This window comes from Pseudophryne corroboree, chromosome 8 (assembly GCF_028390025.1).
Source record: "Pseudophryne corroboree isolate aPseCor3 chromosome 8, aPseCor3.hap2, whole genome shotgun sequence".
Classification (NCBI taxonomy): Eukaryota; Metazoa; Chordata; class Amphibia; order Anura; family Myobatrachidae; genus Pseudophryne; species Pseudophryne corroboree.
Window position 1 is genome coordinate 134,616,467 of NC_086451.1, and position 17,557 is coordinate 134,634,023.

The window sequence follows — 17,557 nt, forward strand, 5'->3', positions numbered from 1 at the left end:
TGGCGGCCGGAGCTGTGGGAGGCGCTAAAGGTCAGCGCCTTATCCCCTATTCAGGTTCTTACCACCGGGTTCTGTGGAGCCTTATTAAAACAGATTTTACACAATCCAACTTGTGCTCCCTGCCTTGGTGGATATAGTGGGGTCCCTGTACTGACACAGTCCACGCCAGCGGCGCGGTACGTCTCCTGGGAACGCGCGGCAGGTCCCACCTGGGGGACCCTCTTACCTCCTCCCTAAGAAGCAGCCACGCGATCCAGGAGAGCATCAGCGCTGGTGTGCCTGGGAACCAGAGTGTCACCGCCGCAAGTACCCGGGAACTCAGCCAGCGGGAGTATGCAGCGCTGCTGGGGAGGTGATGGAGCCGCAGCACAGTATGTCACAATGACATATAAAGTGCTGCAGCCCTTGAAGTCTTCTAAAAGCTCTTTTCAGGGCTGCCTAGCGCAGACCCCCCCCCCCCCCCCCCGTTAAGTGCAGCGCAGGCAACAACTTACAAACTGAGCTCCAGTGTCAAGAGGCGGGGTTATAGAGGAGGCGGTGCAATGCATCCTGGGAACAGTCAAAGCTTTAGCCTGTTGGTGCCTCTGGATCAAGATCCAACTCTACACCCCGATGGAACAGTGTACCCCGCTGCAGAAAAACGATAACGTTCCCATCTAGACTATGCTGATCATTGAGATAAGTTCTCATGATCTGTGCCAAGATAAAGTGAAGATATATAGATAAAGAGCAATTACCTTAATGCATGTTTCTTTTGCTAAAACAACCACCACCTTCTGTACAGCGTACTTTTAAAATTAATGAAAATCATAAAAGGGAAAGGGTGGATTATATTTCTAGTATAAATACAGCCAACAGATAGAGCACCCACCAGATCTGTGCCATAGTATGGAATACGTCACTTTTCTATTTCAAAACAATACATCCTCTTCCCCTCAATGGATTTATTTTAAGCGTCATGTTGAAGCAATGTTTGACCTTGAAAGTGCTCATAAGGTAATGTACTGTTTGCAGACCTCTAAAAGGGGTATTAGGTTATTGCATGTTTGGCTGTTAGGAACTGCTATATTTAGCACTTTCAGAATAAGCAAAGAGAGGTCTACAGTAACAGCAACAATCTACTAAAAGTAGCTTTATTCTTTCTTTTTTTTCATTTGGCAAGTAAAATCCTAAAGTAGGTAAACAATAGTGTACTTTGGTGATTACACACTATGGCAGTGGCTCTCAAACTGTATGCCCGTGCCCTGGGTTGGTGGTCCAAGACCAATTAAAAAAGGTTATGGGCAATGTAATAGGCAAAATCAGTGCTGGTGGCTGCCAAACATAAAACATATGGACAAACAGAAGAAAATCTTGTCCCTCACCACTTAACTGAACCCAAGGATGACATCAAAACACAATTTACTTAATTTAACATTTCTTTCTAAATTTCTCAATAAGAAACTTTTGGCCTAGGACTGCCGTGAAAAAAATTCCGACACTCTAGGGCGCCGTGATTTAAAAAAAAAAAAAAAAAATGTTTGGGAACCACTGAACTATGGGGTATATTTACTGAAGGTCGATTCTCAGTTTTTTATTCAATGAAAATCGATCTCAACTGATGCTGGGTTTTAGAGCCTAAAACACACTTACTAACACATTTTTAAATATTAATAAGTGTGTTCTAACACTGGAAGACAAACAACGATTTAGATTAATTTTCAAATTGACAAAAATCAAATAAATAAAAAGATCTACCTTTAGTACATAACCCCTAGAGGTCAAAAGTATGGGTACACCCCCAGTTTTTATTGAAATACAAGCTATTTAAGTTGAGTTTACCACTTTGAATTTTGACAAAAGGTAAGTGGTGCATTTATAGGAGGTTAAAAAAAAAACTAACATGATGGTCTGGCGCTCTTTTGCTGGATCCCAAGTACTTGACTTGCACAAAGGGACTGGAACCCTGTACCAAGATGGCTACCACAGCATTTTGCAGCACCATGCAATATCCTCTGGTCTATGACTAGTTGATCCAAGGGTTTATCATACAGGAAAATAACTCCCAAAACATACGGTACCTCAAGGCTAATTTCTGGGAAAACAACAAAATGATACTGCAGGCTCCAAATCGCAGAGCGGCCAGTACAGTCTCCAGCATAAAACTCCAACAAGCTGGTTTGGGATGAACTGGACAGAAGGGCGACACCAAAGCAAACTACCTACAAGTACAACACATTTGTGGGAGCTTCTGCAACAGTGTAGGGCAGTTATATCTGCAATAGGCGACTACTTTTCATGTCAAAAATTTAGATTACAATTTGTTAAATAAAATGATTCCATAATTTTGTTTTATCTCTAGTTATTTGTGCTATGCTTTCATGTTACAGTACACAGACATGGAACTGCATAAATTCCAATAAAAACTGGAAAAATGGGGGTTATCTAAACCTTTTGACAGATAGAGGAAAGTCTTAATTCAGCAGTTTGCAAAAACACAACCTAACACTTAATTTAGTGTATACTAAACAACAATTGTTGCCTTGTTTAAGTGGGTACAGGACATTTATGTACTGTGCCGCTGATGATGGTGAATTAAATACTATATAATGTGCCACTGACCTAAGCCAGATCCGATATCTTGTCCCTCACCACTTCTGGGCGCTGCGGAACCCTTGTGGCGCCATATAAATAAAGGATAATAATAATAAAGGATAATAATAATAATATCCCTCAGCAATACGTGTAGCTTCTCCAGTGCACCCTAATCATAATCTATGGTTATTTTAGTAATGGAGTCCAAGTTTGGCTTATCTCCCCCACCCCTCCCGTGTACTGAATTAAGATGTTTTTTTAGGGCTGATTTGTGCTTAAAATCCATGTCGCAGCAATGACACTTGTATGGACGGTCCCCACTGTGGATATTGTGATGGTCTTGAAGTGTACTTTTTGCAGTGAATGTTTTCAAACACACAGAACACTGGAATGGCCTGATACCCATGTGACCACGGATATGTCTGTTCAAGTTCTTTTTCTGCGTAAAGGTTTTTCCACACTGCAAGCACAAAAACAGTTTGTGCATCTTTAAGTGTCGTAAGTAGTTCTCCAAGTGTAGAAATCCACGAGGGCATTTAGGACACTGATGTCTCCATGAGCACGTCCCTTCCGCGGGACTTTGAAGGCCATGCATCATGGCAGAAGGTGGAGTACCACCATCCTGGAAACTCTGATACGGACTGCCTGGCAGATCATTCATGCGGTTTTCGACAGTAGAGTTAATCATGGAGTGCTGAGTGTCCGAAAAATACATGTTTGATTTAGAAGACGTGCAAGGCTGGGGGAACTGCTCACTCGCTACATGGTTTGCATCGTCAGACACAGAGCCCATCCTGAAAATGCATATATCATTGTCTTTATAATCCATGTCCACTGCAGAAAGATCATTCTTTTCAGACACATGGCTCTGCAAATCGCTCTGATCATTTCCTTCCTTCTTAATCTGGTAGTCCAAATTCAGCTGGATGTCATCTGACAGTTCAATGATGTCGCAATCTTTACCCTGACTGTTGGCGGATCCTATTTCAGCTTCACAAGGAGGATCTTTGGCTGGCTGCAATGCTTCCTTATTGTCAGCAGTCTCACTTTGTAAGTACCGTGAAAGAGCTTCTGTGCATTTTTCAACAATGTGAACCATTTGCAGATAACTGGCTGCAGTCAGATACTTCAGAAGCTCTTTTTTCCTTACCTCCAGAACCCCAGTATAACAGGAAAGAAGCAATTTCTGTCCCACTTCTGAATTCTGCAGTATGGTGATACGAACCTGCCTTGACTGATTCAGTAAAAACTGATCCCTCATGAATGTGGAGCAGGCGGCAAAAACAACTTTATGTCCATGGAACTCTGCATCATTGATGTATATAGAAACATCACAAAACAGATTTTGCTCTCTGAGAATATTCATCTTGTGCAAAACACCATCTCCTTGCTGCTCAAATCGAAAGTGGAGGATGTCGGAGTCAGACATGGTGACAGCCCTGAAGAAAACAAAACAAACATGAAAATAGAAGAATGCAGATGATACTAAACCGTCAACTACAGCATTTTCTATCACGTTCCCTTTACAAACCATTATATCCTCTTTAACGACTCCGCTACTCTCCTATTTGGGTGCATTTATTAAGTTAGGTGTCTTTGCCTATGATCCATTGATATTTAGGATAATACTTTTAAAAGGGCAAAGAGAATATTTGCTTTTCCCAAAATGAGAAAGGGATTACAGTGATAACTTGAAGCATGAGGAAGCCTATTTAGCACATGCTTTTACTACCATTATAGCTGCCCTGTTCAATGTCTATAAGACAACAAAATCATTAATAAAAATAAGAATTTACTCACCGGTAATTCTATTTCTCGTAGTCCGTAGTGGATGCTGGGTACTCCGTAAGGACCATGGGGAATAGACGGGCTCCGCAGGAGACTGGGCACTCTTAAAAGAAAGATTAGGTACTATATCTGGTGTGCACTGGCTTCTCCCTCTATGCCCCTCCTCCAGACCTCAGTTAGGGAAACTGTGCCCGGAAGAGCTGACATTACTAGGAAAGGATTTGGAATCCAGGGTAAGACTCATACCAGCCACACCAATCACACCGTACAACTTGTGATAACTATACCCAGTTAACAGTATGAACAACAACTGAGCCTCATTCAACAGATGGCTCAGAACAATAACCCTATAGTTAAGCAATAACTATATACAAGTATTGCAGAAAGTCCGCACTTGGGACGGGCTCCCAGCATCCACTACGGACTACGAGAAATAGAATTACCGGTGAGTAAATTCTTATTTTCTCTGACGTCCTAGTGGATGCTGGGTACTCCGTAAGGACCATGGGGATTATACCAAAGCTCCCAAACGGGCGGGAGAGTGCGGATGACTCTGCAGCACCGAATGAGCAAACTCAAGGTCCTCCTCAGCCAGGGTATCAAACTTGTAGAATTTTGCAAAAGTGTTTGATCCCGACCAAGTAGCAGCTCGGCAAAGTTGTAAAGCCGAGACCCCTCGGGCAGCCGCCCAAGAAGAGCCAACCTTCCTCGTGGAATGGGCTTTTACTGATTTAGGATGCGGCAGTCCAGCCGCAGAATGTGCAAGTTGAATCGTGCTACAGATCCAGCGAGCAATAGTCTGCTTTGAAGCAGGAGCACCCAGCTTGTTGGGTGCATGCAGGATAAACAGCGAGTCAGTTTTTCTGACTCTAGTCGTCCTGGAAACATAGATTTTCAGGGCCCGGACTACGTCCAGCAACTTGGAATCCTCCAAGTCCAGAGTAGCCGCAGGCACCACAATAGGTTGGTTCAAATGAAACGCTGATACCACCTTTGGGAGAAATTGGGGACGAGTCCTCAATTCTGCCCTGTCCATATGGAAAATCAGATATGGGATTTTACAGGACAAAGCCGCCAATTCTGACACACGCCTAGCTGAGGCCAAGGCCAACAGCATGACTACCTTCCACGTGAGATACTTCAACTCCACGGTCTGAAGTGGCTCAAACCAATGTGATTTTAGGAAATCCAACACTACGTTGAGATCCCAAGGTGCCACTGGAGGTACAAAAGGGGGCTGAATATGCAGCACTCCCTTAACAAACGTCTGAACTTCAGGCAGTGAAACCAGTTCTTTTTGAAAGAAAATAGACAGGGCCGAAATCTGGACTTTAATGGATCCCAATTTTAGGCCCATAGTCACTCCCGACTGTAGGAAGTGCAGAAATCGACCCAGCTGAAATTCCTCTGTTGGGGCCTTCATGGCCCCACACCAAGCAACATATTTTCGCCATATGCGGTGATAATGTTTTGCTGTCACCTCCTTCCTAGCTTTTATCAGCGTAGGAATGACTTCAACTGGAATGCCCTTTTCCATTAGGATCCGGCGTTCAACCGCCATGCCGTCAAACGCAGCCGCGGTAAGTCTTGGAACAGACAGGGCCCCTGCTGTAGCAGGTCCTGTCGGAGCGGCAGAGGCCAAGGGTCCTCTGAGATCATTTCTTGTAGTTCCGGGTACCAAGTTCTTCTTGGCCAATCCGGAACGATGAGTATAGTTCTTATTATTCTCAGTACCTTGGGTATGAGAGGCAGAGGAGGGAACACAAACCGACAAGTACACCCACGGTGTCACTAGAGCGTCCACAGCTATCGCCTGAGGGTCCCTTGACCTGGCGCAATATCTTTTTAGCTTTTTGTTGAGGCGGGACGCCATCATGTCCACCTGTGGCCTTTCCCAACGATTTACAATCAGCTGGAAAACTTCTGGATGAAGTTCCCACTCTCCCGGGTGGAGGTCGTGCCTGCTGAGGAAGTCTGCTTCCCAGTTGTCCACTCCCGGAATGAACACCGCTGACAGTGCTAGCACGTGATTCTCCGCCCATCGGAGAATCCTTGTGGCTTCTGCCATCGCCATCCTGCTTCTTGTGCCGCCCTGTCGGTTTACATGGGCGACCGCCGTGATGTTGTCTGACTGAATCAGCACCGGCTGGTTTTGAAGCAGGGGTTCTGCTTGACTTAGGGCATTGTAAATGGCCCTTAGTTCCAGAATATTTATGTGTAGGGAAGTCTCCTGACTCGACCATTGTCCTTAGAAGTTTCTTCCCTGAGTGACTGCCCCCCAACCTCGGAGGCTTGCATCCGTGGTCACCAGGACCCAGTCCTGAATGCCGAATCTGCGGCCCTCGAGAAGATGAGCACTCTGCAGCCACCACAGCAGAGACACCCTGGCCCTCGGGGACAGGGTGATCAGCCGATGCATCTGAAGATGCGATCCGGACCACTTGTCTAACAGATCCCACTGAAAGATCCTTGCATGGAACCTGCCGAAGGGAATTGCTTCGGAAGAAGCTACCATCTTTCCCAGGACTCGCGTGCAGTGATGCACCGACACCTGTTTTGGTTTCAGGAGGTCTCTGACCAGAGATGACAACTCCTTGGCCTTCTCCTCCAGGAGAAACACCTTCTTCTGTTCTGTGTCCAGAATCATGCCCAAGAACAGCAGACGCGTCGTAGGAACCAGCTGCGACTTTGGGATATTCAGAATCCAGCCGTGCTGTTGTAGCACTTCCCGAGATAGTGCTACTCCGACTAACAACTGCTCCTTGGACCTTGCCTTTATAAGGAGATCGTCCAAGTACGGGATAATTATAACCCCCTTCTTTCGAAGGAGTATCATCATTTCGGCCATTACCTTGGTAAATACCCTTGGTGCCGTGGACAGACCAAACGGCAACGTCTGGAATTGGTAATGGCAGTCCTGTACCACAAACCTGAGGTACTCCTGGTGAGGTGGGTAAATGGGGACATGTAGGTAAGCATCCTTGATGTCCAGTGACACCATAAAATCCCCCTCTTCCAGGCTTGCAATAACCGCCCTGAGCGATTCCATTTTGAACTTGAACTTCCTTATATAAGTGTTCAAGGATTTTAAATTTAGAATGGGTCTCACCGAACCGTCTGGTTTCGGTACCACAAACATTGTGGAATAGTAACCCCGTCCCTGTTGAAGGAGGGGAACTTTGATTATCACCTGCTGAAGGTACAGCTTGTGAATTGCCGCCAGTACTACCTCCCTTTCCTTGGGAGTAGCTGGTAAGGCTGATTTGAGGTAACGGCGAGGGGGAGACGCCTCGAACTCCAGCTTGTATCCCTGAGATACCACTTGTAGAACCCAGAGATCCACCTGTGAGTGAACCCACTGGTCGCTGAAGTTCCGGAGACGGGCCCCCACCGCACCTGGCTCCACCTGTGGAGCCCCAGCGTCATGCGGTGGACTTAGTGGAAGCAGGGGAGGATTTTTGTTCCTGGGAACTGGCTGTCTGGTGCAGCTTTTTCCCTCTACCCCTGCCTCTGGGCAGAAAGGACGCGCCTCTGACCCGCTTGCCTTTCTGAGGCCGAAAGGACTGTACTTGATAATACGGTGCTTTCTTAGGCTGTGAGGGAACCTGAGGTAAAAAGTCGACTTCCCAGCTGTTGCTGTGGATACGAGGTCTGAGAGACCGTCCCCAAACAATTCCTCACCTTTATAAGGCAAAACTTCCATGTGCCTTTTAGAATCAGCATCACCTGTCCACTGCCGAGTCCATAATACTCTCCTGGCAGAAATGGACATTGCATTAATTCTAGATGCCAGCCGGCAAATGTCCCTCTGTGCATCCCTCATATATAAAAGACTACGTCTTTAATATGCTCTATGGTTAGCAAAATAGTATCCCTGTCAAGGGAATCAATGTTATCTGACAGGGTATCAGACCATGCTGCTGCAGCACTACACATCCATGCTGAAGCAATAGCAGGTCTCAGTATAGTACCTGAGTGTGTATACACAGACTTCAGGATAGCCTCCTGCTTTCTATCCGCAGGCTCCTTTAAGGCGGCCGTATCCTGAGACGGCAGTGCCACCTTTTTTGATAAGCGTGTGAGCGCCTTGTCCACCCTAGGGTATGTTTCCCAACGCAACCTGTCCGTTGGCGGGAAAGGGTACGCCATTAGTAACCTCTTAGAAATCACTAATTTTTTATCTGGGGAACACCACGCTTCTTCACACAATTCATTTAACTCATCAGATGGGGGAAAAGTCACTGGCTGCTTTTTCTCCCCAAACATAATACCCTTTTTAGTGGTAACCGGGTTAATGTCAGAAATGTGCAACACATTTTTCATTGCTGTAATCATGCATCGGATGGCCCTTGTGGATTGTACATTTGTCTCATCCTCGTCCACACTGGAGTCAGACTCCGTGTCGACATCTGTGTCTGCCATCTGAGCGGGCGTTTTTGAGCCCCTGATGGCCTCTGAGACGCCTGGGCAGGCGCGGGCTGAGATGCCGGCTTTCCCAAAGCTGTTACGTCATCGAACCTTTTATGCAAGGAGTTGACACTGTCGGTTAATACCTTCCACATATCCATCCACTCTGGTGTCGGCCCCGCAGGGGGCGACATCACACTTATCGGCTCCTGCTCCGCCTCCACGTAAGCGTCCTCATCAAACATGTCGACACAGCCGTACCGACACACCGCACACACACACAGGGAATGCTCTGACTGAGGACAGGACCCCACAAAGTCCTTTGGGGAGACAGAGAGAGAGTATGCCAGCACACACCAGAGCGCTATATAACAGAGGGATTTACACTAACACAAAGTTCATTTTCCCCCAATAGCTGCTTATATCACCTTTTGCGCCTAAATTTATGTGCCCCCCCCTCTCTTTTTTACCCTTCTCGTAGTGTATACTGCAGGGGAGAGCCTGGGGAGCGTCCTTCCAGCGGAGCTGTGAAGAGAAAATGGCGCTGGCTGTGCTGAGGAAGATAGCCCCGCCCCTTCAGCGGCGGGCTTCTCCCGCTTTTTTAATAATACTTATGGCGGGGGATTAGGCACATATACAGTTTATAACTGTATTATGTGCATTTTGCCAAAAAGGTATACATATTGCTGCCCAGGGCGCCCCCCCCCAGCGCCCTGCACCCACCAGTGACCGGAGCGTGTGGTGTGCTGTGGGAGCAATGGCGCACAGCTGCAGTGCTGTGCGCTACCTTATTGAAGACCGGAGTCTTCAGCCGCCGATTTTCTCCTGGTTCTTCCGTCTTCTGGCTCTGCAAGGGGGACGGCGGCGCGGCTCCGGGAACGGACGATCGAGGTCGGGCCCTGTGTTCGATCCCTCTGGAGCTAATGGTGTCCAGTAGCCTTAGAAGCACAAGCTAGCTGCAAGCAGGTAGGTTTGCTTCTCTCCCCTCAGTCCCTCGTAGCAGTGAGTCTGTTGCCAGCAGATCTCACTGAAAATGAAAAACCTAACAAATACTTTCTTTTCTAGTAAGCTCAGGAGAGCCCACTGGGTGCATCCAGCTCTGGCCGGGCACAGATTCTAACTGAGGTCTGGAGGAGGGGCATAGAGGGAGGAGCCAGTGCACACCAGATATAGTACCTAATCTTTCTTTTAAGAGTGCCCAGTCTTCTGCGGAGCCCGTCAATTCCCCATGGTCCTTACGGAGTACCAAGCATCCACTAGGACGTCAGAGAAAGGATGTTTTCAATGCATAGATCAAAACAGAAAACTTGCCTCTTTATACTTTTTATTTACTACTAACATGAGTACATACTCACTACGGCCCTAATCAGAGTCTGAATTCCACTCACGTCTCTTATTCTGACTCTGTCCATATAAAGAGCACAGTCCTCCCTCCATTTGATTTCCAGATGTGCATTTTTGCCTACCTAGTATGTCCCCACTTTTGTGTGTGCAGTGTTCCCCTTTGTCGGACACTGAAGAGCACTGTGTGCCTTACAAATATATTTAAATTGTATTTCTTTGTAACATTAGTGGAACCAAAATTCTAAACTTTACTTATGAGCACAACTACAGAAATTGGACCAGCAAAGTTAACTGTTTAATACCAGTATTGTCTGAACAGCCTAGGCAATATGCTGGCAATAAGTTTTAGCACTGTAAAGAAAAAAAACAACAACTATAATTTCCGCGATTTGGGCCATTTTGACAAATAAGCCCCTAGATTCAAATTCAGGACATGGGACCCCATGAGGTTAGCATAACTAAGCTGCTTCAGAACAACAGTAAGATAATTTAACACTTAAGCTTCTAATGAATGCAACACGTATACCGCTTTCAGATTGCAGTAATAACCCGGGTAATTGCTGGGATAAACTAGGTAGCAGCTCAATGTAAAAGGATCCCCCCCAAATAATGGATTTTAATACCTACCGGTAAATCCTTTTCTCCTAGTCCGTAGAGGATGCTGGGGTCCAATTCAGTACCATGGGGTATAGACGGTTCCGCAGGAGCCATGGGCACTTTAAGACTTTTTCAGAGTGTGAACTGGCTCCTCCCTCTATGCCCCTCCTCCAGACCTCAGTATAGGAACTGTGCCCAGGGAGACGGACATTTCGCATAAGAATTTACTTTTAAGTCAACGGTGAGATTCATACCAGCTCACACTCCAACCATGCCGCACAACATGGCATTCAACATAACACATGCCAATGGGCATGAACTATTGCAGCAACCTGCTGAAAATAATTTTAACACAACACTTGTGTAACTACAACGAAATAACAACTGCAGGTGAAGTACGCACTGGGTTGGGTGCCCAGCATCCTCTACGGACTAGGAGAAAAGGATTTACCGGTAGGTATTAAAATCCAGTTTTCTCATACGTCCTAGAGGATGCTGGGGTCCACTTCAGTACCATGGTGTTATACCAAAGCTCCAGTACGGACGGGAGAGTGCGGATGACCCTGCAGCACCAATTGACCAAACTTGAGGTCCTCATCGGCCAAGGTGTCAAACTTGTAAAACTTAGCAAACGTTTTGTCCCTGACCAAGTAGCTGCTCTGCAAAGTTGTAAAGCCGAGACCCCCCCGAGCAGCCGCCCAGGATGAGGAGCCCACCTTTCTAGTAGAATGGGCTTTTAACGAAGTCGGTAATGGCAATCCTGCCGTGGAATGAGCGTGCTGAATCGTACCTCTGATCCAGCGCGCAATAGTCTGCGTAGAAGCAGGACCCCCAATCTTTTTGGGAACATACAGGACAAACAGAGCCTCTGATTTCCATATCTGAGCTGTTCTTGCGACAAATTCTCAAAGCTCTGACCACATCCAGAGACTTTGAAGCAGCGAAGGTGTCAGTAGCCACTGGCACCACAATAGGCTGAAACCACCTTAGGCAGAAATTGCTGACAAGTTCATAACTCAGCCCTATCTTCATGGAAGATCAAGTAAGGGCTCTTGTAAGACAAGGCCCCTAACTCGGACACCCTTCTTGCAGATGCCAAGGCCAACAGCATGACCACTTTCCAAGTGAGAAACTTCAATTCTATCTCCTGGAGAGGTTCAAACCAATCCGATTGAAGGAACTGCAACACCACGTTAAGATCCCATGGTGCCACAGGAGGCACAAAAAAGGAGGTTGGATGTGCAGAACCCTCTTCATGAAGGTCTGAACTTCTGGAAGGGAGGCCAAATGTTTCTGAAAGAAAACGTACAAGGCAGAAATCTGGACCTTGATTGACCGCAATCATAGGCCCGCATCCACACCCGCCTGGAGAAAATGTCCTAACTGAAACTCTTCCGTTGGAGCTTTCTTGGATTCACACCAAGACACATTTTCTCCAAATGCGGTGGTAATGTTTAGACGTTACCCCTTTCCTGGCCTGAATTAGAGTGGGAATGACCTCTTTGGGAATACCCTTTCGGGCTAGGATCCGGCGCTCAACAGCCATGCCGTCAAACGTAGCCGCGGTAAGTCTCTATATACGCACAGCCCCAGGAAGAGGCCGAGGATCTTCTATGAGCAACTCCTGAAGATCTGGATACCAAGCCCTCCTTGGCCAGTCCGGGACAATGAGGATCGCTCAAACCCTTGTTCTTCTTATGATCTTGAGAACTTTTGGTATTAGTGGAAGTGGAGGGAAGACATACACCGACCAAAACAACCACTAGGTCAGTAGTGCATCCACTGCTATTGCTTGAGGGTCTCTCGACCTGAAAATATCTCTGAAGCTTCTTGTTGAGATGAGATGCCATCATGTCTACTTGAGGAACTCCCCAAAGACCTGTCACCTCTGCGAAGACTTCTTGGTGGAGGCCCCATTCTCCTGGATGGAGATCGTTTCTGCTGAGGAAGTCCACTTCCCAGTTATCCTCTCCCGGAATGAAAGTTGCTGACAGAGCTCTTGCATGTCTTTCTGCCCAGAGGAGGATCTTTGTCACCTCTGCCATCGCCGCTCTGCTTTTCGTTCCGCCCTGACGGTTAATGTACGCGACCGCTGTTACATTGTCCGACTGGATCTGTACGGGTTGATCTTGAAGAAGATGTACCGCTTGTAGAAGGCCATCGTAAATGGCTCTCAATTCTAGAACGTTTATGTGAAGACAAGCTTCTTGACTTGATCATCTTCCTTAGAAGCTTTTCCCCTGTGTGACTGCTCCCCAGCCTCGGAGACTTGCATCCGTGGTTACTAGGACCCAGTCCTGAATCCCGAACCTGCGTCCCTCTAGTAGGTGAGAACTGTGTAGCCACCACAGGAGCGAAATTCTGGCTTTGGATGACAGGATTATCCTCTGGTGCATGTGTAGGTGGGATCCGGACCACTTGTCCAACAGGTCCCACTGGAATACTCTGGCATGGCATCGGCCAAACTGTATGGCCTCGTAGGCCGCTACCATCTTTCCTAACAACCGAATGCATTGATGAATCGACACTTGTGTTGGTTTCAGAATTTGTTTGAGCATTCTCTGGATTTCCAGAGACTTTTCTACTGGAAGAAATACCCTCTGTACTTCTGTGTCCAGTATCATCCCCAGAAAAGATAATCTTGTCGTCGGTTCCAACTGTGACTTTGGAAAAATAAGATTTTAAACCTACCGGTAAATCTTTTTCTCGTAGTCCGTAGAGGATGCTGGGGACTCCGTAAGGACCATGGGGATAGACGGGCTCCGCAGGATACATGGGCACTTTAAGAAAGACTTTAGATCTGGTGTGCACTGGCTCCTCCCTCTACGCCCCTCCTCCAGACCTCAGTTAGAGAAACTGTGCCCAGAGGAGACAGACAGTACGAGGAAAGGATTTTCGTTAATCCAAGGGCAAGATTCATACCAGCCACACCAATCACACCGTATAACTTGTGATATACTATCCAGTTAACAGTATGAAAACGACATAGCATCAGTCCAAGACAGATGAGACTATAACATAACCCTTATTTAAGCAATAACTATATACAAGTCTTGCAGAAGTAGTCCGCACTTGGGACGGGCGCCCAGCATCCTCTACGGACTACGAGAAAAATATTTACCGGTAGGTTTAAAATCTTATTTTGTCTTACGTCCTAGAGGATGCTGCGGACTCCGTAAAGACCATGGGGATTATACCAAAGCTCCCAAACGGGCGGGAGAAAGCGGATGACTCTGCAGCACCGATTGAGCAAACAGGAGTTCCTCCTCAGCCAGGGTATCAAACTTATAGAACTTTGCAAAGGAGTTTGAACCCGACCAAGTAGTAGCTCGGCACAGCTATAGCGCTGAGACCCCTCTGGCAGCCGCCCAAGAAGAGCCCACCTTCCTAGTGGAATGGGGCTTGACCGATTTAGGTAACGGCAATCCCGCCGTAGAATGCGCCTGCTGAATCGTGTTACATATGCAGCGAGCAATAGTCTACTTTGAAGCAGGGGCACCAATCTTGTTGGGTGCATACATGACAAACAGTGCTTCTGTTTTTCTGACTGTAGCCGATCTGGCCACGTAAATTTTCAAAGCCCTGACTACATGAAGGGACTCTGGATCCTCCAAGTCACGCGTAGCCACAGGCACCACAATAGTTCATATGAAAAGGATGAAAACACTTTTGGCAGGAATTGTGGACGGGTCCTCAATTCCGCTCTATCCATATGGAAAACCAGATAGGGGCTTTTATGTGATAAAGCCGCTAATTCCGACACTCGCCTAGCCGAAGCCAAGGCTAATAACATGACCACCTTCCAAGTGAGATTTTTCAACTCCACCGTTTTAAGTGGTTCAAACCAGTCTGACTTAATGAAACTTAACACCACGTTAAGGTCCCAAGGCGTCACCGGAGGTACAAAAGGAGGCTGAATATGCAGTACTCCCTTCACAAAAGTTTGTACTTCAGGGAGAGAGGCCAATTCCTTTTGAAAGAAAATGGATAGGCCGAAATCTGAACCTTAATATATACTAATTTTAGGCCGAAATTTACTCCAGTTTGCAGGAAGTGAAGGAAACGGCCCAGATGGAATTCTTCCGTAGGAGCATTCCTGGCCTCACACCAGGAAACATTTTAGCCATATACGGTGATAATGTTTAGATGTCATGTCCTTCCTAGCCTTTATTAGCGTAGGAATGACCTCATCCGGAATACCCTGATCCACTAGGATCCGGCGTTCAACCGCCATGCCGTCCAACGCAGCCGCGGTAAGTCTTGGAATAGACATGGCCCCTGTTGCAACCGGTCCTGTCTTAGAGGAAGAAGCCACTGATCTTCTGTGAGCATTTCCTGCAGATCCAGATACCAGGTCCTTCGTGGCCTATCTGGAACAATGAGGATTGTTCTCATTCCTCTCCCTCCTACCATTCTCAACACCTTGGGTATGAGAGGAAGAGGGGGAAATACATAGACCGACTGGAACACTAACGGTGTCACTAGGGCATCTACAGCTACTGCCTGAGGGTCTCTTGACCTGGTGCAATACCTCTGTAGCTTCTTGTTGAGGCGGGACGCCATCACGTCTATCTGTGGCAGTTCCCACTGACTTGCAATCTGTGCGAAGGCATCCTAAAGAAGTCCTCTCTTGGATGCAGGTCGTGTTTGCTGAGGAAGTCTGCTTCTCAGTTGTCCACTCCCGGAATGAACTGCTGAAAATGCGCCCAGCGGAGAATCCTGATGGCTTCTGCCATTTCCACTCTGCTCTTTGTGCCGCCTTGGCGGTTTACATGAGCCACTGCGGTGATGTTGTCTTACTGGATCAGAACCGGTAGGTCGCGAAGCAATGTTTCCGCTTGCCGAAGGGCGTTGTATATGGCCCTCAGCTCCAGGATGTTGATTTGAATACAAGTTTTTTGACTTGACCCAAAGACCTTTGAAGTTTCTTCCCTGTGTGACTGCTCCCCCACCTCGGAGGCTCGCGTCCGTGGCTACCAGAATCCAGTCCTGGATGGCGAACCTGCGACCCTGCAGAAGGTGAGCACTCTGCAGCCACCATAGGAGAGACAACCTGGCCCTAGGGGACAGGGTGATTAACTGATGCATCTGTAGATGTGATCCGGACCACTTGTTCCGTAGATCCCATTGGAAAGTCCTCGCATGGAACCTGCCGAAGGGAATGGCCCCGTAAGATGCCACCATCTTTCCCAGGACCCGAGTGCAGTGACGCACCGACACCTGTTTTGGTTTTAATAGGTCTCTGACCAGTGTCATGAGTTCCTGAGCCTTCTCCATCGGGAGATAAACCCTTTTCTGGTCTGTGTCCAGAATCATGCCCAGGAAAGGCAGATGAGTCGTAGGAATGAACTGCGACTTTGGAATATTTAGAATCCAGCCGTGTTGTCATAACACTTCCAGAGAGCGTGCTACGCTGATCAGCAACTGCTCTCTTGACCTCGCTTTTATGAGGAGATCGTCCAAGTATGGGATAATTGTGACCCCTTGATCCCGCAGGAGTACCATCATTTCCGCCATTACCTTGGTAAATATTCTCGGTGCCGTGGAGAGACCAAACGGCAACGTCTGAAATTGGTAATGACAATCCTGTACCACAAATCTGAGGTACGCCTGATGAGGTGAATAAATGGGGACATGAAGGTACGCATCCTTTATGTCCAGAGACACCATAAAATCCCCCCCTTCCAGGCTAGCGATGACCGCTCTTAGCGATTCCATCTTGAACTTGAACCTTTACAGGTATATGTTCAGGGATTTTAAATTTAATATGGGTCTGACCGAACCGTCCGGTTTCGGTACTACAAACATGGTCGAATAATAACCCCTTCCTTGTTGAAGGAGGGGAACCTTGACCACCACCTGTTGAAGATACAATTTGTGAATTGCAGTTAACACTATTTCCCTCTCGAGGGGGGAAGCTGGCAGGGCCGATTTGAGGTATCAGTGAGGGGGCATCTCTTCGAATTCCAGCTTGTATCCCTGAAACACAATCTCTATTGCCCAGGGATCCAACTGGGAGTGAACCCACTTGTGGCTGAAATTTCGGAGACGCGCCCCCACCGGGACTAGCCCCGCCTGTGGAGCCCCAGCGTCATGCGGTGGATTTAGTGGAAGCCGGGGAGGACTTCTGTTCCTGGGAACTAGCTGCGTTGTGCAGCTTCCTTCCTCTGCCCCTGCCAAGAAAGGACGCACCTCGGACTTTCTTGCCTTTCTGTGATCGAAAGGACTGCATTTGGTAATACGCTGCTTTCTTAGGTTGTGAGGAAACATATGGCAAAAAATTTGACTTTCCAGCAGTAGCTGTGGAGACCAGGTCCGAGAGACCCTCCCCAAACAATTCCTCACCCTTGTAAGGTAAAACCTCCATGTGCCTTTTTGAGTCGGCATCACCTGTCCATTGCCGAGTCCACAGGACCCTTCTGGCAGAAAATCGACATAGCATTTATTCTAGAACCCAGTAGACTAATGTCTCTTTGAGCATCTCTCATATATAGGACAGCGTCTTTTATATGCCCCAGGGTCATTAATATAGTATCCTTGTCTAAGGTATCAAGTTCCTCAGACAGGGTGTCCGTCCATGCTGCTACAGCACTACACACCCAGGCCGACGCGATCGCTGGCCTCAGTAAGGTACCTGTTTGTGTATAAATGGATTTCAGGGTACCCTCTTGCTTTCTATCCGCAGCATCTTTGAGGGTGGCCGTATCCTGTGACGGCAGGGCTACCCTCTTGGATAAGCGTGTTAAAGCTTTGTCCACCCTAGGGGAGTATTCCCAGCGTAACCTGTCCGTTGGCGGGAAAGGATACGCCATAAGCATCCGTTTGGAAATCTGCAGTTTTTTATCTG

At 47.4% G+C, this 17,557-nt stretch overlaps 1 protein-coding gene across 2 annotated transcripts in view; it reads right to left on the bottom strand.

Annotated features, from left to right (window-relative positions):
• Positions 1 to 1,119: 1,119 nt before the first annotated feature.
• Positions 1,120 to 17,557, bottom strand: part of ZBTB6 (zinc finger and BTB domain containing 6) — a 78,192-nt gene continuing 61,754 nt past the window's right edge. For both annotated transcript variants that reach the window (XM_063936943.1, XM_063936942.1), the window contains one exon: positions 1,120 to 4,013. In XM_063936943.1, the coding sequence (XP_063793013.1) occupies positions 2,744 to 4,003 (1,260 nt within the window). In that variant the 5' untranslated portion in view covers positions 4,004 to 4,013 and the 3' untranslated portion in view covers positions 1,120 to 2,743. The remainder of the gene's footprint in view (positions 4,014 to 17,557) is intronic.